Source organism: Epinephelus lanceolatus, chromosome 24 (genome assembly GCF_041903045.1).
Source record: "Epinephelus lanceolatus isolate andai-2023 chromosome 24, ASM4190304v1, whole genome shotgun sequence".
NCBI classification, from domain to species: domain Eukaryota; kingdom Metazoa; phylum Chordata; class Actinopteri; order Perciformes; family Serranidae; genus Epinephelus; species Epinephelus lanceolatus.
The window spans coordinates 21,251,702-21,278,312 of record NC_135757.1 but is presented as its reverse complement, the minus strand read 5'-3'; the positions used below and the strand labels follow the sequence as shown (position 1 = coordinate 21,278,312).

General features: G+C 41.6%; 1 protein-coding gene across 1 annotated transcript; it reads left to right on the top strand.

The window, feature by feature from the left end:
• The first annotated feature begins 308 nt into the window (after positions 1 to 308).
• On the top strand, positions 309 to 25,364 carry LOC117249720 (high-affinity choline transporter 1-like). Its single transcript, XM_033615411.2, has 8 exons — positions 309 to 710; positions 944 to 1,057; positions 2,953 to 3,108; positions 3,213 to 3,361; positions 3,786 to 3,929; positions 22,472 to 22,625; positions 22,777 to 22,991; positions 23,896 to 25,364. Exons 1-8 carry the CDS (start codon positions 527 to 529, stop codon positions 24,424 to 24,426), a joined length of 1,647 nt encoding a protein of 548 aa, XP_033471302.1. The 5' UTR covers positions 309 to 526; the 3' UTR covers positions 24,427 to 25,364.
• The last annotated feature ends 1,247 nt before the right edge of the window (positions 25,365 to 26,611 follow it).

Sequence of the window (26,611 nt, the reverse complement as noted above, 5' to 3'; positions counted from 1 at the left end):
GTGCTTTTGTTGATGTTCTGGTGTTGATAGTGCATCCTGGAACGTTGAGGAGGACTGCCAGTGACAGAGTTTTAAATTTTTTAATAACTGAGCTGAGATATATCAGTATTTTGATGACTGCATAGGAGATTATGTTCATTTGGGCAATAAATGGTAGATTCAACACATTATCCCACCAGGCACAATTGTGACCAACCATAAAACACACCTTTTCTCCTACTTTTCCATGGGGAAAAAAAAAAAAAATTTCAAAGGGTTATCAGTGACAAATGAGTTGGATGGCATTCAGTTTTGGGTGCAGTGCAAGAGCAATAGTGGCCTTGCTTGCAGAGCCTGTTGTTGATATGAATGAATCTCAACACTGAACTCAGCTACAGTTACTATCTACCTCAGTAGTACACTCTGCATGGATTTGAAACCCGGTTTATCTAGTTCACGCACAGGGTGTGTCTGGAAGAAAGGCATCACAAAACTCAAAACTCACCTGGAGAAGTAGAGTGCGGGTTCACCTTTGCTTTAAGCAGTAATGGCTCTCAATGTACCAGGTCTGATAATGATGGTAGCGTTCTACCTGCTTGTGTTGGGAATCGGCATCTGGGCATCTGTAAAATCTAAGAGGTTGGAGCAAAACACACAAGGTGGACGGGTAGAGATTTCTTTTTTGGCTAACCGGAGTGTCAGCTTGGTTATGGGAGTCTTTACAATGACAGGTAAATCTCCAGTCTTTCTTCATGCAGTATGGTTGATGTAAACATTTGTGATGATATGGTAAAGAGGTTTCTAGTCAGTTACAAATTTGTGTATTTTCTGAAAAATTGTTGGGGCATATTCTATCTGTCATCACAACCCTTTCAATGAATACACTGCACATTTCTTTTTCCACCACACCCCCAAATTAATGATACGACCATGCATTAATGCGTATATACTTTTTCTCTTGCAGCTACCTGGGTCGGAGGTGGCTTTATCATTGGAATTGCAGAGTCAGTTTATGACCCCACCAGGGGTCTAGTCTGGGCTCTTCTGCCTCTGCAACTATCTGTTTCCTTTGTCATCGGCAAGTCTCTCTTCAATATAAATCTGAGTCACACTGTAATGCTTTGGAATTTTATCTTTACATGAGGTGTGTCTCCAGATACATGTGTCAACACATCATAACGGAGGTGCCCTCTAATTAGTATGTAAGCAACTAGTCATGATATTTGTTCAGGTGCATATAGCGTAAAGTTGGCTTCATATAAAAACAACATTCTGTTAGAGCTTTGATACCATGGATTGTATAAAATTATGGATGTAGCTACCAAGACCTCACGCATTGTTTTTTGGACTCCTGTTTTGAAGCCTTGAGTTTGGCATTTTGGCCATCGCCACCTTTGATTTTTGAAGCCAGATATAATCCTATTTGGCCGAGAGATGGAGCCAAACCTAACACTAGCTGCTTGTTTGGTTCTCACAGTTTATTCACAGCTTAAGTTAACTGTGATAATGCTAATGCTAATTTTTCACTGGAGAAAAACAAGCTCGAAACTAATGAAACAAAATGTAACCCGATTAATGCAAAAAACAAAAACAAAAAAACATCTGACTCCTTAGAGGGTCTTCTAGTACAACCAAACACTGAACAAGACTTTTTAGGTGAACAAAACATTACAATTAGCTTTCATGCAATGAAAACACACTGAAATAGTGATCGCCACAACTTAGCCTGTGCCCCATGCGCTCAGTGTTGACACTGTGGTAGCAATTTGTCAGTCAGCAGCACCACCTGTTAATCAAAGCAGCCACGCCCTTAATTATACTTAACTCTAAAGCAGAATTTATACTTGTGCGTCAGCTCTATGCAGAGCCTATGCCGATGCCTACACAAGTGGCCTATGCCTTTGTGAGCATTTATACTTGTGCAGTAGTATGTCTGTATCACTCTGCAGTTACATCTCCAAATCACTAGTTGGCTTTAGTTGTTGATTTAATTGATTAAAAACACACATTAAACACACATTAAACATGGCTTAATAGCGACTATTTTAAACACAAGTACACAAAATCAGCTTCACTATAACTGGCAGCATTCACAGAAAAAGCACTTGTCTTTTGCTGGATACATCTTCCCTACAAATACAACATCCTAATATTTTTAGCACAAGCCTATGGCATTTTACACTGTATAAATTAGCCTAGCAGCTAACAGACTTTTCCTCTATTCATATGAAGCCAGGGTAAATCACAGGACCCAAAACAGATCCTAGAAGCATCCCAAGGGAGCTGATAAGAATGAGAATTTACCCACATTAGTTTAAAAAAAATGACCTGGGCTGTATCTTTAGTACATCAAACGGGGTCTGCCCATTGGTCCGACAGCCCATTGGTCCGACATCCCATTGTTCCGACCATATTAAACCCATTGTTCCGAAGTCCCGTTGTTCCGAAATCATCATGATGCCCTGTGGTTAAGGTCTGGTTAGGTTTAGGCACAAAAACCACTTGGTTAGGGTCAGGAAAAGATCATGGTGTGGGTTAAAATGAAAAAGAAAGTGACAAACACATAAGCTGTGAGCCTGCTTCGCCTCAAGCCTTTCCCAGCTGACCCAGAGCCGGTCGCGGCGCACCATCAAGGCAGAAATACGCCCGCCGGGAGCCATTCAGCACCACGGAAAGCTCCCCACACAACCCAGACCCCAGAGTTAATAACAGGAGGTTATGGTGTTTCATTCTCTCCTCTCTATGACACTTGTATCTCGACCAGTAGCCTACTTTTGTTGCGTTGCTGATCCTCTATGGTACACAAATACAGTATAGACTAGTATAATCACATATCGGATAATGGGACGTCGGACTAATGAGAGGTTGGAACAATGAGAGGTCGGAACAATGTTACGGCACCCATCAAACATGGTATACAAGGTTCATCAATATGAAAAGAATTGTCTTTTTCTCTTTTTCATCCATTTAAAGGTGGACTGTTTTTTGCAAAGCCAATGAGGGAGAACAATTACATCAGTATGATGGATCCATCTCAGAGGAAGTATGGAAAAGCACTGACTGCGGCTCTCGCTGTCGTTCCAGTCATAATTGAAGTTGTCTGCATTACTACAACTCTTTTGTCCTTGGGTACACACATACGAGTATCAAACTGACACACTCACTTTCTTACCCCTGACCTATTTTCTCAATCAAACTTCTTCTTCATTCTTTGTACTGTTTGTATGCCACAGGAGCAACCATGAGTGTGGTTTTAGATCTGCCCTTCAGTGTTTGTGTCTGGATCTCTGCTGCAGTGGCGATCATCTACACGAGTCTTGGAGGTCTCTACTCAGTTGCTTACACTGATGTTATCCAGATATCACTGGTGCTTCTCAGCTTGGTGAGTTTTATTCAATGAAACTTAAAGATGATGGGTTTCAAATGTCTTCTTTCTTCTTAAAGGTGAATTGTGTAGGAATTAGGGTCATTTATTGGCAAAAAGTTGTCCAACTTTGTTTTCATTAATCTATAATAACTTGAAAATCAAAATCAGTTTCATTAACTTAGAGTGAGCTGTATATATCTATATAGAGAGCAGGTCCTCTTCCAGGAGGTCCGCCATGTTGTTTCTACAATCGCAGGGACAAATCAAACACAGGCTTGAGATAGGGCCATTCCCGTTTTCGAGTTGCCTGCTGTAGTTCTTCTATACACTTAACACACATGAAAAGTTTGAGTTCCGTGACTTCACTGCTGGACACCACTAGATCCTACACTCTGGACTTTTAAATCAGATTTTGCTGAATGATTTTATCTTTTCACAGTGGCTGTGGGTCCCCTTTGCTCTGACAAGTGGCGTTTATACTGACATCACTACAACAGCATGGAACCACACATATCAGGCCCCCTGGCTTGGCCACCTTGAGTCTGATGAAATCGGGAGATGGATTGATGATTTTTTAGTGCTGGTAAGATGAATAAGAGTACATTATATATGTGTAAAATGTAGCTTTTTGACTGCTGGTACTTCTGCTTTCGTACTTTATATGCCATATAAAATTGTTGCTGTTACAGAAATCAATGTATTGCAGTACGCAGCAAAAAAATTATTATACAAAATCTGAAGATGCAGCATGGCTTGAATGATAGTAATGGCTTGAATGGTACCTCGTCTAGCGCGCTAGCTTGTATGTTTGTTGCACTTGCTTGAAAATGAGAGCAGAGAAAACTTACCAGGCAGCTTTAGAATATTGGCTATCTCCTGCCAGCGTTTCTCTCGTTGATAGCGGTCGTGGTACGTGGAAGAAGAAACGTCGAACAGGCACTCATATTGTTGCCACAGCTCAACCAACCTGGCCTCCATATTTACAGTCCACCGACACGTCGCCATGGTGATCTAGGGTGAATTCAGGTAATGTGGGACATCAGGTAATGTGGGACGTTTATGCATTGTGATGATTTAATATGGTCAAAATCAATACACAATGATCAAAACTGATCTTGAATTGTTGCTACAACACTTCTTGCCACTAAACAATGGTTTGGGTTGGTCTGACATCATCAGAGTGGGCGTGGCCTATCTTCACAGGAGGTCTGCACAGCACAAACGCTTGGTAAGTTCAGCGGCAAGTGGGTTTCAATTTTTCAATGTTAAGGCTTTTAATGAAATTTACATTAGGTAAGAACCTATACTTCTGTTTCATAATGAAGTAGGTTAAACACTGGTTGAGAAACAGGAGAAAAAAGTGTAAAATAATCCTTTGTTTTTATGAAAACATGATTTATGTCACTGTCCCACATTAGCTGAACATGTTAGATAATGTGGGACGGCATTGTTCAGGTAAAGTGGGACAGCGTGTTATGCTTTATTTATGCTATAAAACTGGCCCTAACCCTAATCCTCCTAAGTTTTAACCTTTGTAGAACTACAACTAGGCCTACTCCATCATTTCATTTAGCTAGCTATGGTAACATTGATAGCTATCTCGTGTTAGCGAGCAAGCAGTCAATGCTTTGTCGCGACACAAATACAGAGCACATTTAAACATAATCTGTCACAGTTGTGGGTGTTTCAGTGTTTTCACAATGTTACCACTTTGAAAATATTCAGAAATAGTCAAGAGTTCAAAAACTTCCAGCGCACACTAGAATATCAGGATTGACACAAAGTTTATTCAAAAATGTTTAACAACAAAAGGAGCGAACAACGCGTTTCGCTTGTTGCGTCATCAGATTCGCTCTTGATTGTCATCAGGTGTGTGCTTAAATAGTCAGGGCAAGTAACAACCAGACAATCAATCAATCAATGAGAAACAAATACAAAGTACATAACCTAGCTATAATATTAAAGGGAGAGTGCATACAATATAAATAGAAATAGATATCAAAACAGTGATACAAGAAAATACTTTACAATTGCACAGTTCATCATCCGACAAGATTCAACTCTAATTTCTACACATGTGGTGTATATGCTCAAATGTCCGTATGGACTTATATATGTGGGCCAAACCAAACGTAATCTCAAACTGAGAATAGCTGAACACAAAGCAGCTATAAGAAATGAAAATATGGACTATGCTATTGCAAGACACTACAAGGACAGAAATCATGGTTCGGCCGCCTCTCTTAAATTTATAGGTATTGAGAGAGTTAATCCCAATCCCAGAGGTGGTAACATCATTAACCAGCTATTGAAGAGAGAAGCCTACTGGATATACACCCTTAACTCTTTAGAGCCACATGGACTAAATGAGACATTAGACTTGAGTCCATTTTTGTAAGCTCATTATATGTCTAACTTTTCTCTGCTTCTGTGTCTGCAGGTAATGTATAGGGAAAGTTGAGCCACTTTCACCTCTCCTGGCACATCCCCCTCCCCTCCTCCCCTGTGTAGACAGGAATGCTAGAGTAGATATTGTAGATTGTGGAATAACCTTTGTAACTTCTGGAGTATCTCCTCTTTTGTTTATATCTCTTATATTGGCCCACTTGTTTTTGATATGTATTTCTAAAAAAAAAAAAAAATTTTGACTATTTGACTATTTATACTGTACTCACTCTCCCCTGTTTATATGAGTTGGTACAGCCAGATTATGTATTTTGCATTTTTATATCTCATCATTACAAGTATGTATAAACAATTTTTTTTTCTCTCTTTTTTTGATCTATACTATTTATATGGTTCACACTCTACTTCATAATTAGAGTTGAATCTTGTCGGATGATGAACTGTGCAATTGTAAAGTATTTTCTTGTATCACTGTTTTGATATCTATTTCTATTTATATTGTATGCACTCTCCCTTTAATATTATAGCTAGGTTATGTACTTTGTATTTGTTTCTCATTGATTGATTGATTGTCTGGTTGTTACTTGCCCTGACTATTTAAGCACACACCTGATGACAATCAAGAGCGAATCTGATGACGCAACAAGCGAAACGCGTTGTTCGCTCCTTTTGTTGTTAAACATTTTTGAATAAACTTTGTGTCAATCCTGATATTCTAGTGTGTGCTGGAAGTTTTTGAACTCTTGACTGTGATTTATCCTGCACCAGCTGGCACCTAGAAGAAGCACTGCGCCGCTGTGCACAGGGATTTACTATTTTTTTGTATTCAGAAATAGTGTTTTAATCTTCTGTTTCATAAATTTATGCCTAGCAAGACTCTCGCACACACACGCGCGCGCACACACACACACACACACACACACACAGGCAGTGCTGGGAGCGGGAACAGAGGAGGGGGGAGGGGCGAACCTCAGGTGTGTTTGTTTCTAAACAGAGCCTGCATTATCTGACTTTAAGATTTTCAAACTAATTAAAATGGGTGTCATACATAGAGTTAAACAATGCTTCTTAATTAATAAATAATTTCATACAAAAATACATCATGCAGTTATTAAAAATCAATGTTAGTTCAATCTTTATCACCCACTGCAGGACCTTTTTGTTTGCAGCCGAACATCCACAATACCACAGGGAGATGCACTGCGTCAGCAGCACACTCTCGATGGTGGAGCGAGAAGGTGACCAGCAGCTGTTGGTTTGTCTTTGAAAAGTACCCTAACTTTAATTGTTAATTGAAATGATTTGTATTCACCACAAAGAGGCCTGTTTTTTAAATCTAAGAATGACTGTCCCACTTTACCAAACAAACTGTCCCACATTACCTGAACATGCTGCTCGAACGAAAGAGGGTGTCATGTTATGTTTGAAGGTGTGTAGCTTCTAAAAAAAGATTGTATTCCCACTGAATTCAAACATAAAATGTTAATAAGGCCTAAAATGATTTAATGAAACATCATTGGAGCAAGTAAATAGTTTTTATATAAGTCTACCGGAGCATCTACCAAAAACTGTCCCACATTACCTGAATTCACCCTATGTCTTCGCGCAGACGCAGTGAGGGATAAATGCACGGACGTTGGTGAATCGGCTCGTGGCTCTGCTTCAACTGTGCCAATGTCTGTGCCGGTGTGCCGGATTAACTGGTGTTGAATCAACTGGTGAGACAGATGTGTGGTAGGCGTGGCCTTTGTGAACCCGCTGTCAGCTAACCAGGAAATAAACATTGCGATCGCTTCGCGTCTGTATTTCATTCATCTAAAGCTGTCGTTTGCAACATTATGATACAGTATACTGGTCTGGACATCATTCGCATTAATGAATCGCCGTTTCCACTGATGTTCTCCAAAGACACATTGAGCCACGGAGATGTCAAGCCAAGACGAGAGCCAGGAGAGCACGATTCCCTGTGACATTCAGCAAACACTTCACAATAACGTAATAAAAACCTGAATGCATCCAAAATGTGAGCGGGTTGATATGTTAAACTCACATGATTTAAGTCTATAGGCTACAATACTAACGTTAGTCCGTGCCTCTGATGATTAGCGTTTCCTACACCTGTGCGCACCTGTGCATCCAAATCGCTTTGAAATTAGAGTTCACAGTCATGTGAAATGTTTATGAATGAGTTTAAATGAACTGTAAAGAATATCGCTGTGTTGAGCGAAATTACAGTGTGTAGCATTTGGTGTAAAACACGATCGATGATAGTATCACAAGTTAATCTGAGCGGATCACATGTTCCCACAGTGAGCTGCTCCACACTACACGCCAACACTTGTGACTGTATGTGTAACTCACAGGCTGTGGGATAGAGCTTAGATCGGGCCCAAAAGAATCCAGCCCGACCCGGCCCGAGCCCGTGCACGTTATGTCCGGGACCGGCCCGGCCCGTCCAATTAACTGTAATTATGGGTCCGAGCCCGATTTAAACCGACATTTTTCAATAAGTTGGCTGTTATACCTAATTAAAAGTATTAAACCACAAGTCTTGTTATTTGAATGACAGAAACATAGGATCTTAATGAATGGCGCAACACGGAAGCATGATTATGTAGCTAATAAAACAGGTGTTTATTTTAGGATCCAGGTGGTGAAGGGGTGTGTGCGCACAATGTTGCAACATTGTAACTGAGGGCCGAATTCACAAAAGGATTGCGTGGCTTTTGCGGCCACTAAACCGGTAAAAATGGAGCAAACAGATACGGTCTAATTCACAAAGCACGCGCAGAGGGTGAAATGCTCCACTAACTGCGCTGCCAAGCAGATTGTGTCTCGGTGCTCCGGTGTCATTTGCACGTATTGAAATGAGGTAATATGCATATATTTGGCAGAAAATCGGCCATTTCTATGCAAATGAGCCTCGTTGATAAACAACGTCTAATTCACTAACACCAGCGCTAACAGCCACACGCAGTTTGAGTGAAGTAGCCTAACGTGTTTAGAAAGCTGATGCAAACTGGGCGCTCCTCTGTGGAAGCCTCTCGCCCAGACTTTCCAGTGATCGTGGCAGCAGTGATCGTCTGTTAAATCAGTCTGTAAATAATATTTTGACATTATTATTAGGCCCTATAATCATTATTACTTTAATGGCATCCGAAGATACTGATGCGTTGATCAGGTGACAGTCTGCGGTCGTTCTCAAAACGCACTTCTGTCACTCACTTCAAAAGCAACTTTCAATAATTTATTTTACGAAACGGGGGAAACAAACGTGAACAAAAACGGTTCCATAATTCATATTAAATTCAAAAGATAATGAAAAAACAGCTTCAAGTGAGAGGGAATAGTGATAAAGTGGTCAAACTTGGTCAAATCCACAGCCTCAACCCATCCGACACTGTTAGACTGACTCACCAGCAGACATCACTACATGAGGGTATACAGTATTCAGTACTTTGCCAAACAAAGTCTGCCATTGTTCTGCCACGGTGTTCTTGGCGCAAAGCCAGCACTTAAACTTTGCCATGTGTGGCTTATTGCAACCAGGGGCAAATCAGGGGCAAACTGCCCTCAGCTGCCAAACTTTGCGGGCGTGTTTGCGCTAGTATATCATTAGCGCAATATCCTTTGTGAATAGGACGTTAAGACGGAGCAAACTGCGGGTGCAAGTGAAGTGCAATTCAAGGTGCTTTCAGCGGCCGCAGTTCATTCTTTGTGAATTCGGCCCTAAGTTTGTTGTAACTTTATGGGTCATACAAAGTGTGGTTTAATTTTACTTTTTATAATACTGTAGCGTCCGCCAGGACGTGTGGAAAGGATGACGCAGTTATTCGGCAAACCACCATTTATTACTGAACAGTACAGGTTACTGTTGGCCGTAACCACGCCAAAACAACCAACAAACAACAACTTAGCTGTAACTCCAACTGTGCACTGCTGCTTTCTCCTTCAGCTTGCTCATACACACACCAGCACGCGCACTCACACAGCCCTCATCCCCGTCACACTCGCACCCCGCACCTCATTCAATCCCAAACATGCCATTAACTCACAGAACATTGACATTATAACAGAACATTTACTGCAGGGTCGCTACAACTATAACATTATCAAATCATAGCTTTAAAAAAAAAAAAAAACGTCATATCTGACCAGGCCCGGCTTGGGCCCGCGGGCCGGGTCGGCCGGCAGAGAATCTAAGCTCTAACTCCAGCCAGAGTCCCCCTTTATGTTATGTGTTACACACTTTTATCTCTCCTCTCACAACATTATACACAATTCACTTATTCATACAAATTACACATGACTGTCACATCTTAGCTAGGAGGACAACACTTGGCCTGCTATTATTATTCTCTTGCCCCGATAGGTTTAGTTTAGCCTACTACACTCGTGCGTATTACTGTCCTCGCTAAAAACAATAGGCTACCTGTCATGTCTAATTTGTATTAATGACTATTAGTGAATTGTGTAAAATATCTTTATAAGGAGATAGATAAAAGTGTGTAGCCTTCAATATCTATGATTTAACTGAGACAGATGTTGAATCACAAGTTAATCTGAGCGCATCACAATTTGCCACAGCAGAGTGTGAGCTGGGTGGAAACAACTCAGACTGTGTTTCACGTATGGCTGTATGTAACGTTAGCCTGCGTATAAAGTTCTCAGACACTATGTTAGTGATGTTACAAATATACAGGGGTGGAAGTAACGAATTACAAATACTCACGTTACTGTACTAATTAAAGGGCCAGTGTGTAATATTTGGCATGGTTTATTGTCAATCTGAATCTGAATCTGAATATTCTATCCATTAATATGTTTATACAAGTGTATAGTCGCTATAAAATAAAATTCGTTTGGTTTTCGTAGCCTTATAATTATGCTTTTATATATACAGTACAGGCCAAAAGTTTGGACACACCTTCTCATTCAATGCGTTTTCTTTATTTTCATGACTATTTACATTGTAGATTCTCACTGAAGGCATCAAAACTATGAATGAACACGTGGAGTTATGTACTTAACAAAAAAAGGTGAAAGAACTGAAAACATGTTTTATATTCTAGTTTCTTCAAAATAGCCACCCTTTGCTCTGATTACTGCTTTGCACACTCTTGGCATTCTCTCGATGAGCTTCAAGAGGTAGTCACCTGAAATGGTTTCCACTTCACAGGTGTGCCTTATCAGGGTTAATTAGTGGAATTTCTTGCTTTATCAATGGGGTTGGGACCATCAGTTGTGTTGTGCAGAAGTCAGGTTAATACACAGCCGACAGCCCTATTGGACAACTGTTAAAATTCATATTATGACAAGAACCAATCAGCTAACTAAAGAAAAACGAGTGGCCATCATTACTTTAAGAAATGAAGGTCAGTCATTCCGGAAAATTGCAAAAACTTTAAATGTGTCCCCAAGTGGAGTCGCAAAAACCATCAAGCGCTACAACGAAACTGGCACACATGAGGACCGACCCAGGAAAGGAAGACCAAGAGTCACCTCTGCTTCTGAGGATAAGTTCATCCGAGTCACCAGCCTCAGAAATCGCAAGTTGACAGCAGCTCAGATCAGACACCAGATGAATGCCACACAGAGTTCTAGCAGCAGACCCATCTCTAGAACAACTGTTAAGAGGAGACTGCGCCAATCAGGCCTTCATGGTCAAATAGCTGCTAGGAAACCACTGCTAAGGAGAGGCAACAAGCAGAAGAGATTTGTTTGGGCCAAGAAACACAAGGAATGGACATTAGACCAGTGGAAAACTGTGCTTTGGTCTGATGAGTCCAAATTTGAGATCTTTGGTTCCAACCGCCGTGTCTTTGTGAGACGCAGAAAAGGTGAACGGATGGATTCCACATGCCTGGTTCCCACTGTGAAGCATGGAGGAGGAGGTGTGATGGTGTGGGGGTGTTTTGCTGGTGACACTGTTGGGGATTTATTCAAAATTGAAGGCACACTGAACCAGCATGGCTACCACAGCATCCTGCAGCGACATGCCATCCCATCCGGTTTGCGTTTAGTTGGACGATCATTTATTTTTCAACAGGACAATGACCCCAAACACACCTCCAGGCTGTGTAAGGGCTATTTGACCAAGAAGGAGAGTGATGGAGTGCTGCGGCAGATGACCTGGCCTCCACAGTCACCGGACCTGAACCCAATCCAGATGGTTTGGGGTGAGCTGGACCGCAGAGTGAAAGCAAAGGGGCCAACAAGTGCTAAACACCTCTGGGAACTCCTTCAAGACTGTTGGAAAACCATTTCAGGTGACTACCTCTAGAAGCTCATCGAGAGAATGCCAAGAGTGTGCAAAGCAGTAATCAGAGCAAAGGGTGGCTATTTTGAAGAAACTAGAATATAAAACATGTTTTCAGTTATTTCACCTTTTTTTGTTAAGTACATAACTCCACGTGTTCATTCATAGTTTTGATGCCTTCAGTGAGAATCTACAATGTAAATAGTCATGAAAATAAAGAAAACGCATTGAATGAGAAGGTGTGTCCAAACTTTTGGCCTGTACTGTATACATATATATATATATATATATATATATATATATATATATATATATAGCAAGGGCCTTGCTTTAGAGAGGTCACCATCTTGCGCCGCCATGTATGTACGGCAGACCGAGCGGACAATCCAGCCAGCCAGAGAACGCGTTTCGCGTGTATAAATGAACCAACGAAGACAGCGGAAAGAAGGAAGAAGGAGGAGGAAACAGCAGAGAGTGTTAGTAGTTCGTTGATAGAGAGTAGTGAAAAGTTTGTAAGTTTTAGTTATAAAGTTTGCGAATGGACCACACTTACCACGCAACAGGAGAGAATGAACCCGAACCGTCATCTGCGAGGCAAAGAAGACTCAACTTCACTCCTTGTGATGCACTCTCTGCGGCGCTTTTCCTCCTGATGATATATCTCTCCAACGATGGTAGCAGTAGCACCAAATCCCATTCTGTGCATTCAGCCTCTCTTCTTGCCCACTCAGCATCAAACACATGGAGTTCCTCATCTGTATGCTCCGGCTCAAACAGGTATGGCTCTGGGTCTGTGTCCGCTACAAGAAACTCTTCAAAATCGCGTTCAAAGTCGTCCATTGCAGCTGCTATAGTCCAGAGATATTGCTAGGCTAAATAAACAGCTGAGCTCTGTTTACCGGCTACGCTGTCAGTCAGTGTGCGAGCTGGAGATTGGTGGAGCAGAGAGGGGAGGGGGTCCCCCACTTAGTATGGTAAACGAGTATGTGTGTAAAGTTATGAAGTGTGTCTGTTACGCTAGAAGAGTCAGAGTTTGGGATGGAGTCTTTTACCCCCTGGAGTGTTACCGGAGTTTCTGGAGTGCTCAAATAAACGGGCCTTTTTCCCGAACATTCCTCTGGTCTCCTGCTCGTGAGGGATTCATTACAATATCGTAACATGGCTTAGATTTCTAAATAAACATACACCTCATCGCTAGATAGACCTACTACTGAAAAACTTGTGCGCAAGGCTTTTTGTCCCTACGAGGCCACCGTCATTTACCCGATGGGAGGGGTGAGCGAGTGAGCCCTGCAATCTAGAATTTGGCCACTGATGTCACTGTTTTCAACCCATTTTACACACTGGCCCTTTAAGTAGATTTTTTGGGTACTTGTACTTTTATGAGTATTTTTTTTCAAGTGTGTAATTTTACTCCTACTTGAGTACAATTTACACCATGTAATCTACTTCACTACTTTTAAAATCACAAGTCGCTACTGAGTACCGCCACAATTTGAATTAATATTCAAACCTTTCATCTGCATCTTTGTAGCCAATAAGGCTGTCCGATCGCGACAGCGCCAATTAATCTATGATGTAAGGAAAGGACAACTCTGCTGCAGCAGGCACAGGTGTCTGGCGGTAACATACCTGCACAGCGGAGTAGAGACTAATTTATGGACTGAAGATTTGGAGACAGAGAAGCCAAGGGTGAGTGTCCACGCACTCCGCGCAAATCCCATGAGCTCCGCGCTGCAACATAACGGCTTACCGGCGAGTCCGACTCCAGGTCCAGTAATTTCCTCTTTCGTTGGCGTCATGACTGCCCAGTAGTACCTGGACAACCGAGGCACACAGGCACACAGGTATGTGGCATGTCAGAGGAGAAACGAGCCGTTCACATTTCTCTCTTTGTGGCAGGTAACGGTCCACAAACCTCACCGCACTTTAGGGACTGTTCGTTACTTATGAAGGGACTGTTCTTTACTTATGAAGGGACTGTTCTTTACTTGTCAGGGGAGGAGGGTGGCTGGTTGATTTTTATTTTATTTATTTATTTTATTTTGATTCCCCCTATGTTAATCACTTATTGATGCTGTTTTTGAAGTATGAATCAATAAGTAATTTATTCCATTGAAATATCATTGATGTATTATAGAAAAGTGATTTATCTTTTTATAAATGACAAAAGGCACATCTGCCTCATTTTTGCTGTGGTATTGTGATACTACTCAGAACCGTGATACTTTCACTGCTATCGTACCGTGGGTCCCAATTTTGGTACCGTGACAACACTAGATGTCACAACCATTCCATTCGGGGTCGCGTAGTGAGGCGGCTCAGGTGCCGCTTAAAAAAGTGTTGGGCAGTGAGAGCAGTGTTCCCCCACTTTTGGGAGTGGGGGAACACTGCTCTCTCAGAGGCCCAAAGTGTTCCCCAACTTCTAATTTTACAAATTAAGCACTGGTTATTAGTTTGGCTAAGATAAGTCTGCAAAGATATTGTCACTGCCATTGGTTTGCCTGATATTAAAATAAGACAGAGCTAGCTAACATGTGCGCGTGCCTGCATGCATAATTGAGCTACAATTCTTAGAAATGTTTTAGCTTAATATTTGGACAACCACCGTCATTACAATAAATCAAATCTGTAGTCATTTAATACTCACAGGCCTACATTCAGCAGGCCTATATTTTGTGCTAGAGTGACGCTATGTCATATGAAACATTAACCATGAAAATTAACCATGTCATGTTAGCTTGTCAGTAAGGGGGGTAAATAGTAGCCTACTCCAAATTTAGGCTAACGTTTAGCATGGAAAACAGGGCACGAGCAAGGGGTCCCTTGTTCTCTTACTTCAAGATACCTGAATGAAAATGTTTTGGTATGATAAGCGTTACCCCTTTACAGACACAACCACTTCACTTTAATCCCTTGCAGTTTTGTGCAAAACCCACGCAGTTATTTTGCGTGCAGTATTTATGTAATTTCGCCTATTCTATTTTATTATTTCTGTATATTGGGGTCCTTAAACAGTATTACAGTTGGATAATTTGGGGCTGACTGGAAAGCTGTGACTCTTGTGGAGTCAGTGAGCCCCTTGTATTCATGTGTGTGCCATGTGTTTACACTCTTGCCTCATAATAGGCATATCATTGCAGTAATTTCACTGTATAAGGTGAGCTGTTTTTGATATTTTATACAGGTGAATCGAATCGAATGCCTGCTATTGACGATGCAATAAAACATCCATCGGTTAAAAGTAATTAATACTCTGAGTAGTTTTTGAGAAAAGTAGGCTACTTTGTACTTTTACTTAAGTATTTTTTAAACACTAGTAGCCTACTTTAACTTGTAATTGAGTACAATTTAAGCAATGTAACAGTATGTAATGGTTTTGGGTCCGTGTAGCTCTTTGGAGTTAGAGGACAGGCAGAAACTCACTTTCACACACGTGTGGGATTTCACAAATGCTCGTCGTTTATTTTTACGTCCACTTAAAACACTCCAACCTTACCAAGCCCGGTTGTATGGCTACTACAATTCCACACATGAACACAATAGTTGCCACACATACTTACAACCATTACTATTGTGTTAAGAGACATAAAGGAAAGCGGGAGCACATAGGTGTAGTCCGACCAGCGTTTGGGTGCACTCTCAACAGACAGAAATCTTAACAAGCGCTGCTTGATGACGTTGCTGTTAAGCGACACAGTATACATCATGTTAAAGGCACATTTCATATATTCGACTGTTACAAGTACTTGTACTTGAGTACAAATTTTCAGTACTCTTTCCACCTCTGCAAATATAAGACTGACCATAGAAACATGTAGCCTTTATTGACATTTTATGGGCCTATATTTATTATATTTATTAACCTTGCCACTTTTCTATTTATCAATTCCTGATTCCACTGTATTCCTAGCATCTTTGTATTTTTTATTCTACGTGTTTATTGTATGTGTTGTGTTCACATGTTGTTGTGCTGGGCTGCTCAAACCTGACTGATGGTGCTGACGTATTGCGGTAAGCGAGTTGTGTCATTTCCGGTGTTTCTGTGACAGCGTCTCTGTACTGCTCTGGTGGATTCTGCTAGCCTGCTTTCTCATCTCAGTTGCTTTAACACTGCTTTAACGTCTACTTAAAGTCATAACCCACACTGGTTCTGTTTAAGCACTTATAGCTCTCCTTCTTTCTACGACTTTCTCGCTAATCTCTTAGCTGTTGTTTGCACGCTCTTAGCCTTGTTAGCTACTTTAGCTTAGCCATGGCTTCTCCTTCTCCTGCTCTTTCTTGCCCGGTGTGCCAAATGTTCAGTTATGCCTCTGCCTCCTTTAGCGACAGTGGTAATTGTAATAAGTGTAGCTTATTTGCTGCGTTTGAGGCGAGGCTTAGTGAATTAGAAGCGCGGCTCCGCACCATGGAAAACCATTCAGTAGCTGCGGTAGTTAGCCAGCCCCCTGTAGCCGGTGCGGAGCCACATAGCATAGCCTTAGCCTCTGCTAACTGTCCTCCGGCAACTCCCGTGCAGCCGGGAGGCTGGGTAACTGTTCGTGAGAGGCGCAGCTCCAAGCAGAAGCCCACGGCTCACCACCAGCCTGTTCACGTTTCCAACCGCTTTTCCCCACTCAGCGACACACCCGCTGAGGATAAAACTCTGGTTATTGGCAGCTCTATTCTGAGGAACGTGAAGTTAGCAACACCAGCGGCCATAGTCAAATGTATCCCTGGGGCCAGAGCGGGCGACATTGAGTCAAATTTAAAACTGCTGGCTAAAGCTAAACGTAGATTCAGTAAGATTGTTATTCACGTCGGCGGCAATGACACCCGGTTACGCCAATCGGAGGTCACTAAAATTAATATTGCCTCGGTGTGTGAATATGCAAAAACGATCTCGGACTCCGTAGTTTTCTCTGGACCCCTCCCAAATCTGACCAGTGATGACATGTTTAGCCGCATGTCATCATTTAACCGCTGGCTGTCCAGGTGGTGTCCAGCAAACGATGTGGGTTTTGTTAATAATTGGCAAACTTTCTGGGGAAAACCTGGTCTTATTAGGAGAGACGGCATTCATCCCACTTTGGATGGAGCTGCTCTCATTTCTAGGAACCTGGCAAATTTTATTAGTAATTTAAATCCCTGACAACCCAGAGTTGAGACCAGGACAGAGAATTGCAGTCCTAAACACCTCTCTGAGCTTCTAGTTCAGTTACCCAGCCATAGTTTTCATAGTTTTATTCAAACGGTGTCTGTCCCCCGACCACCTAAATTATTTAAATCTAAAATTAAACAAAGAGGAGTTGTGCATAACAACCTCATAAAAATTAAAACCTCCTCTGTGACAGAAAGACAAAACAGGAGAATTAAATGCGGACTGTTAAATATCAGGTCTCTATCGTCTAAAGCAGTGTTAGTAAACGAATTAATATCAGATAATCATATTGATTTACTCAGTCTCACTGAAACCTGGCTGTGTCAAGATGAATATGTTAGTCTAAATGAATCCACTCTTCCCAGTCATAATAATACCCACATACCTCGAGGCAGCGGCCGAGGAGGGGGAGTTGCAGCCATTTTTAACTCTAGTGTGTTAATCAGCCCTAAACCTAAACTAGATTATAATTCATTTGAAAGCCTTGTTCTTAGTCTTTTACATCCGACCTGGAAAACCTCGCAGCCACTTTTATTTGTTATAGTGTACCGTGCTCCTGGCCCATATTCTGAATTTGTATCTGAATTCTCAGAGTTTTTATCCAGTTTAGCTCTTAAATCAGATAAAGTTATTATTGTAGGCGATTTTAACATTCATGTCGACGTTGATAATGACTCCCTGGCTACCGCGTTTATCTCATTAAGACTCCATTGGCTTCAGTCAGGGTGTACATGAACCCACTCATTGTTTTAACCATACCCTCAATCTAGTTCTGACGTATGGAATTGAAATTGATAACCTAAAAGTCTTTCCACAGAATCCCTTGCTATCAGATCATTATCTGATTACTTTTGATTTCTTTTTACTCGATTACACGCCACTCAGCAACAGTTACTATACTAGATGTTTATCAGATAGTGCTGTCGCAAAATTTAAGGAAAAGATTACTTCGTCGTTAAATTCAATACCAATACCTTCAGTAACAGAGGTTTCCCGTGCCGACTTTAACCTCTCCCAAATTGATCATTTTGTTGATAGCACCGTAGGCTCGCTGCGAACAACGCTCGACTCTGTAGCTCCTCTTAAAAAGAAGTTAACAAAGCAAAGAAAGTTTGCTCCTTGGTATAACTCTCAGACCCGTAGGTTAAAACAAATATCGCGAAAATTTGAAAGGAATTGGCGATTAACCAAACTGGAAGAATCTCGTTTAATCTGGACAGACAGTCTCAAAACTTATAAGAGGGGGGTCCGCAATGCCAGAGCAAACTATTACTCAGCATTAATAGAAGAAAACAAGAACAACCCCAGGTTTCTTTTCAGCACTGTAGCCAGGCTGACTGAGAGTCAAAGCTCTATTGAGCCTTGTATTCCTTTAGCCCTTAGCAGTAATGATTTTATGAGCTTTTTTAATGACAAAATTCTAACTATTAGAGGCAAAATTCATGACCTCCTGCCCTCAGATGGTAGGCCTACCTATCTAACCTCAAACACAGCTGTAGAACCTAATATATATTTAGATTGCTTCTCCCCAATTTCTCTTCAAGAATTGACCGCAGTGATTTCTTCATCTAAATCATCAACGTGTCTCTTAGACCCCATCCCAACTAGGCTACTTAAGGAGGTCTTTCCTTTAGTTAACACTCATATATTAGATATGATCAATATATCCTTATTAACAGGCTATGTACCACAGTCTTTTAAGGTAGCTGTAATTAAACCTCTCCTAAAAAAGCCCACCCTGGATCCAGAGGTGTTAGCCAACTATAGACCAATATCTAATCTTCCCTTTATGTCAAAGATCCTTGAGAAAGTAGTCGCAGACCAGCTGTGTGATTTTCTCCATGATAATAATTTATTTGAGGAATTTCAGTCAGGATTTAGAGTGCATCATAGCACTGAGACAGCTCTAGTTAAAATTACAAATGACCTTCTGATTGCTTCAGACAAAGGACTCGTCTCTGTTCTTGTTTTATTAGATCTTAGTGCGGCGTTTGACACAATTGACCATCAAGTTCTACTGCAGAGACTGGATCACTTAATTGGCCTAAAAGGTTCAGCACTAAGCTGGTTTAAATCTTATTTATCTGATCGTTTTCAATTTGTTGACGTTCGTAATGAATCATCCTTACGTACCAAAGTTTGTTTTGGAGTTCCGCAAGGTTCTGTGCTCGGACCAATCCTATTTACTCTATATATGCTTCCTTTAGGTAACATCATTAGAAATCACTCTATAAATTTTCATTGTTATGCGGATGATACACAGTTGTATTTATCGATGAAGCCAGAAGAAAGTAATCAATTAACTAAACTCCATAACTGCCTTAAAGACATAAAAACTTGGATGAGCACCAATTTCCTGATGTTAAATTCAGACAAAACTGAAGTTATTGTTCTTGGCCCCAAACAACTCAGAGACTCTTTATCTGATGACATAGTTTCTCTAGATGGCATTGCTCTGGCCTCTAGCACTACCATAAGAAACCTCGGAGTAATATTTGATCAAGATTTGTCTTTTAATTCTCATTTAAAGCAAACCTCACGGGCTGCATTTTTTCATCTGTGTAATATTGCGAAAATTAGGCCTATCCTGACCCGAAAAGATGCAGAAAAATTGGTCCACGCTTTTGTTACCTCAAGGCTGGATTACTGTAACTCTCTATTATCAGGTAGCTCTAGTAAGTCCTTAAAAACTCTCCAGCTAATTCAGAATGCAGCAGCACGTGTACTAACAGGAACTAAGAAACGAGATCATATTTCTCCTGTTTTAGCTTCTCTGCACTGGCTCCCTGTAAAATCCAGAATGGAATTTAAAATCCTACTGTTAACTTATAAAGCTCTAAATGGTCAAGCTCCGTCATATCTTAGAGAGCTCATAGTGCCATATTATCCCACCAGAACACTGCGCTCTGAGAACGCAGGGTTACTCGTGGTCCCTAAAGTCTCCAAAAGCAGATCAGGAGCCAGAGCCTTCAGCTATCAGGCTCCTCTCCTGTGGAATCATCTTCCTGTTACGGTCCGGGAGGCAGACACCGTCTCCACATTTAAGACTAGACTTAAGACTTTCCTCTTTGATAAAGCTTATAGTTAGGGCTGGCTCAGGCTTGCCCTGTACCAGCCCCTAGTTAGGCTGACTTAGGCCTAGTCTGCCGGAGGACCCCCTATAATACACCGGGCTCCCTCTCTCTCCCTCCCTCTCTCTCTCTCTCTCTCTCTCTCTCTCATCCTATTACTGCATCTTGCTAACTCGGCCATTCTGGATGTCACTAACTCGGCTTCTTCTCCGGAGCCTTTGTGCTCCACTGTCTCTCAGATTAACTCATACCGCAGCGGTGCCTGGACAGCGTGACGTGTGTGGTTGTGCTGCTGCCGTGGTCCTGCCAGATGCCTCCTGCTGCTGCTGCCATCATTAGTCATTAGTCATACTTCTACTGTTATTATACACATATGACTATTGTCACACAAGTATACTGTCAGATATTAATACATACTTTCAACATATTGTACCACAGTAGCCAGAACTATAACTATAATATTATTACTTTCATTAATGTTGTTATAAGCTACTGTCATTACCTGCATCTCTCTCTCTCTCTCTCTCTCTCTCTCTGTCTCATTGTGTCATATGGATTACTGTTAATTTATTATGCTGATCTGTTCTGTACGACATCTATTGCACGTCTGTCCGTCCTGGAAGAGGGATCCCTCCTCAGTTGCTCTTCCTGAGGTTTCTACCGTTTTTTTTTCCCCGTTAAAGGGGTTTTTTTTGGGGGAGTTTTTCCTTATCCGCTGTGAGGGTCTTAAGGACAGAGGGATGTCGTATGCTGTAAAGCCCTGTGAGGCAAATTGTGATTTGTGATATTGGGCTTTATAAATAAAATTGATTGATTGATTGAAACCAATTGCCCCGTGTGGGATTAATAAAGTTGTCTGAGTCTGAGTCTAAAAGATTTGCTGACGCTCGCCGTGTTTTGAACTGTCATCGATACTTCGTCATTATATGCCTCTCTGAGATCTGCATCAAAACCACAGCCTCACGCAAACATCTACCGACCAGTTAATTTAAAACTTTGTGGGATTTTTTACATATTTTATGTAGGCCTCTTTACATTGAATTGTGATGACAATGCACTGGGCAGCGTAGGTTTCTTGACTGCAGTGTGTCTTGCCTGTTTACAAAACTGTAAATGCCAGTAAGTCGGATACAAAATGTTCCTGTCATCAGTCTTTATCATATAGGCTATCATTATTAATTCCATATCAAGTGGATCTGTGAGCTGTCTGTGCTTTCCCACAGCCTGCGAGTTACACCTACAGTCACAAGTATTGGCGTGTAGTGTGGAGCAGCTCACTGTGGGAACATGTGATCCGCTCAGATTAACTTGTGATACCATCATCGATTGTGTTTTACACCAAATGCTACACACTGTAATTTCGCTCAACACAGCGATATTCTTTACAGTTCATTTAAACTCATTCATAAACATTTCACATGACTGTGAACTCTAATTTTAAAGCGATTTGGATGCACAGGTGCGCACAGGTGTAGGAAACGCTAATCATCAGAGGCACGGACTAACGTTAGTATTGTAGCCTATAGACTTAAATCATGTGAGTTTAACATATCAACCCGCTCACATTTTGGATGCATTCAGGTTTTTATTACGTTATTGTGAAGTTTTTGCTGAACGTCACAGGGAATCGTGCTCTCCTGGCTCTCGTCTTGGCTTGACATCTCTGTGGCTCAATGTGTCTATGGAGGATATCAGTGGAAACGGCAATTCGTTAATGTGAATGATGTCCAGACCAGTATACTGAATCATCTTTGTTGCAAACGACAGCTTTAGATGAATGAAATACAGACGCAAAGCGATCGCAATGTTTATTTCCTGGTTAGCTGACAACGGGTTCACAAAGGCCACGCCTACCACATATCTGTCTCACCAGTTGATTCAACACCAGTTAATCCGGCACACCAGCCGACCAAAATTTCACGGCAGGTTGTGCGTCTCAAAAATCGGGTCAAATCCGGTCAAAAATCGTACAGTGTATGCTGGACTGCAACAGGACAAGTTTTTGAAAAGATGGGAAAATTGGATGGTGTACATTAAACCTGTTTGTTCTTCATTTGTTTAAGTGAATCTGCTGCAACTATGTCCTACAGAAGGTCTGGAAGATAGGGCTATAAGGCCTTTTTAGTCCAACAGATAACTTTTCATTATTGCTGTCATCATTTTCAGAAACGTTCCTAAAATATAATGTCTACATTGATAACATGACAATAGACAGTGGCTTTGTTTGTCTCCCATGTTTTATTTTCTAGACTATGGGCAATATGGCCATTCAGGATTTCCATCAAAGGACTCTCTCCTCCAGCTCCACATCCACAGCCAGAATCATTTGTTTTATGGCGGCAGTAGCCGTGATCATTGCTGGAATCCCATCCGTGCTGATTGGAGCTGTTGCAGCTTCAACAGGTAATCGTGACTGTTTATCTGTTAGGAATCTGTCATATCAGGGTAGTTGTGGCGGCCATGCTGCTAAAAGTTATTGTTGGGAGCCTGTCTCCAACATTCCACATTGGGAAATCAGCATTTATTGTTGTGTGTTCTGGCTTCTATATTTCAGACTGGAACTCCACCTCATATGGTTCTCCTTCTCCATATGAACGAGGAGAGGCGGCCATGGTGTTGCCCATCATCCTTCAGAATTTAACCCCAAGCTACATTTCTGCTTTTGGCATCGGAGTTATTGCTGCCGCAGTGATGTCATCTGCTGACTCTAACATTTTGTCTGCAACCACCATCTTCACCACCAACATCTACCAGACCATCAGGAGTCAGGTGCAGTACAATGACCAGCAGCAAGGAGGAGTTTTATTACACAGCCTCAAATTAAGGGAACACTTAATGGTCATGGTATAACACCAAGTCACTTAATCTTCAGGAGTGATATCAATCTGTTCATTTTGGAAGCACAAATGATTGTGAATCAGTTTCAGTTTCACCTGCTTGGGTGCAAATGAAAGTGACAACAGGTGCAATGGAGAGGCAAAAGCAAGACAACTGCCAGAGCCCTACAAAATGACCTCCAGCAGGCCAATGGTGTACATGTTTCTGACCAAACTGTCAGAAACAGACTCCATGAGGGTGGCATGAGGGCCTCTAGTGGGACCTGTGCTCACAACCCAGCACTGTGCAGCTCGAATGGCACTCGCCAGAGAACACCAGAATTGGCAGGTCTGCCCACACCTTGTTCTCTTCACAGATGAGAACAGGTTCACACTGAGCACATGTGACAGGCGTGAAGGTGTTTGGAGATACCATGGTGCAGCGGTATGCTGCCTGTAACATCATCCAGCATGACCAGTTTGATGGTGAGTCAGTGATGGTCTGGTGAGGCATATCCTTGGAGGGTCACACAGACTTCCAAATCAAAGCCAATGGCACCCTGACTGCTGTCAGGTACCAGGATGAAATCCTCAGAGCGATTGTCAGACCTTACACTGGTGCAATGGGCCCTGGGTTCCTCCTGGTGCAGGACAATGTGCAACCTCATGTGGCCAGAGTGTGTTACTATCAATTAAAGGCAAAAATGCCCCCCAAAAATATCTTAAAAAAAAAAAATAATAATAATTTTATGTTGGGATTTACATAGAAACTACTTTGCAATTTTTTTCTTCTGTAGATAGCATTACAGATATTTCATTGAGGATTATATACTCAGGTTTTATATGCTCTGTTTTAGGCATCGGATAAAGAGCTACAGTGGGTGATTCGTCTCTCCATAGTGGTTGCAGGGATTGTGGGAACATCCCTCACCTCCCTCGGCAACAGTGTGATGGTGTTTTGGATCCTGAGCACAGACCTGGCTTACACCATTATATTTCCCCAACTTATCTGCGTCCTCTTCACAGAGGTATCCAACTGTTATGGGGCGATCGCAGGCTACCTTGTTGCAGTGGTAATGAGACTGTTGTGTGGAGAGCCGATGTTCGGTCTTCCTGTGATCCTTAAATTCCCAGGTTGCACTTTAGAGGATGGTGTTTACATTCAGCGCTCTCCTGTCAAGACCATATGCATGTTGTGTGCGCTGGTCTCCATTCTCATGTTTTCATATGTGGCCTCACTCCTGTTTAACAAGGGGATTCTTCCTGGGAGGTGGGATGTGTTCAAAGTAAAGTCCCAGGGAGCACCAGCAGATGGTGCCAAAGAGGTTGACTTTAAAAATGAAGAGGACACAGTGGCTTCTGCACCGATGCTCGATACAGGATGCTAGATTTTGCACTTGAACATAATAAATTTGTCTTTGGATACAAAACACTATTATTTTTTTCCATATTCATACAGTCCATATTCACACATCAGTGACAGAGTTGTCATCATTGCTTATCTCACACTTAGGGAAGCAAATAATTATGTAAAAATAACTGCTGTACTGTATTTAGTGCTTAATGATTTTGGTTATGCAAAAAATAGCTATGTATCCAACTGAAAAGTTAGTGTCTCTACCAGTGGTGTAGTGGTAGTTTATAAGGTGGTGGGTGTACTAATAGGTAGGTGGTTGCCGAGAGGTGGTGGGTATAGTCTCCCATGTATTCAAATAGCTTTTTGACTGAGAGGTGGATTTACTGTAAACAGCCAGAAAAAGAGGTGGGTATACCTTCCACTACACCACTGGTCTCAACAATGGGATTTCCTTTAATGGCAGTGGGTCCCATTTCAATTGCCACCTCCTTTCAGGTAGGCATGGCCTTTGCAGTACTGATGACTATAAAGCCCTGTTTCCACCGAACAGTATAATATGGTACAGTCCAGTTTGGTATGCTTTTTTTCTGCACTGTGAAAAGTTGTGGATGGTACCAATGGAACCGTTCTGTATTGTCCCCAGTTTTGATCACCCCTCTGTTGGGGTACCTAGCACACAGATCTGGTACTAAAAGGTGGAGCTGTGAACACTGCAGTCCGTTGATTGGTCAATAACGGACGGTCACTCTGCTCAGGGCTGAGCTGTGGCTGGTTTTGAGGCTTGTGTAACCACTGTTTATACCATGGAGAGTTTTACATATATTAGTAGACTGTAACTATAAAATGAAAGGATGTTTTGCTGCCTCTTGCAGCAGCTGCAGACTGAGAAAAAATAACTTAATTCACTGGGCCAAACGGCAGCAACTTTTATGGTTGAACGTTTACTTGTAATGCTACTGATCCGGACTGTAATAAAGACTTGTTTTTACTGATCTGCTGTGATGAGAGCCTGCATTTTTGAATCCTTGCCTCTGTTTAACTCTGTTGTTGCCACTGGGATTCACCAGTGTTTTCCAGTTGTTGCTCTTCTTTTACAGAAAAATTACGAGTTGTCCAACTCTTCCCAAGATAGGAGAAAAACATCTAATTTTCACAGTCCACAAATTGTTTGTCCAATGTAAGGAAAATTCATGTTTTAAATTTGAGTAACCCACATGCATCTTTGAAAGAAGGACTCTGTCCTCGGTAGAATTTGAAGGATCCTTGATATTGGAACAGTCCTTCGGCGGGATTTGATGACATAGCCTCCTTGAAATTCAGCCATTTAAGGATCCTTCCTTGACTTTGAGAAGCACCTACCGTCATCACTACAGAGAGCTGATGCATGCGCTGCAAACTCTCTTCTGATTTAATATTTGCACAAGGTTTTACAAGGTCCCGGCCTCCTCTCCTAAAATAAGTTCACTATTTGTGCCATGCTGTGTACACCGACGCGCCATGATATATTCATCTCATACCACTTACACTGACTCGTTGGGTGGTTTTACCCCCTTGGTCTCTACTGTGCTTGTGTTTTTTGGCTTTTACATACTTACTTTAATCATCGCTGACTGCTCTCCCACAACAACAAGTATGTCAGGTGAGTGTTTCAACCTCACAGTTCAGACAGGGCTTGGAGCAGGAGAAGATTTATATCCCTACTCCGGTAAAAGTAACAATACTACACTGTAAGAATGCTCTGTTACAAGTTAAAGTCCTGCAATGTAGATTTTCCTCAATTAAAAGTATGTGAATGCACTTAAAATATTAAAAGTAAAAGTACTGCACTGGAAAAATGTCCACTTTCACTGTACCAGTCTGGTATTATATATGACATCATTTGATTATTACTCACACATTAATGTAAAAGCTGGGTTTCAATTCAATTCAATATAACTTTGTTTATCCCAAAGGAAATTATTGTGCCAGAGAATGCTTCAAATTACGGTAACACTAAGTACAGTAACAACAATTTAACAATTCATAACCAGTAACAACAGAACAACCAGTGGTTTCCCACAGTCAGGGTCACTCATCACGGGGAAATTGTTACAATTGCTTATCCTGTAGTGTGACTGTGCATGCATGTACGTGTGCATACATGTGTGTCAACTAACACATATATAGAAGACAAGCAGCAGTGCCAGGCAGATATCCACAGAGCCTGCAAGCTGAGA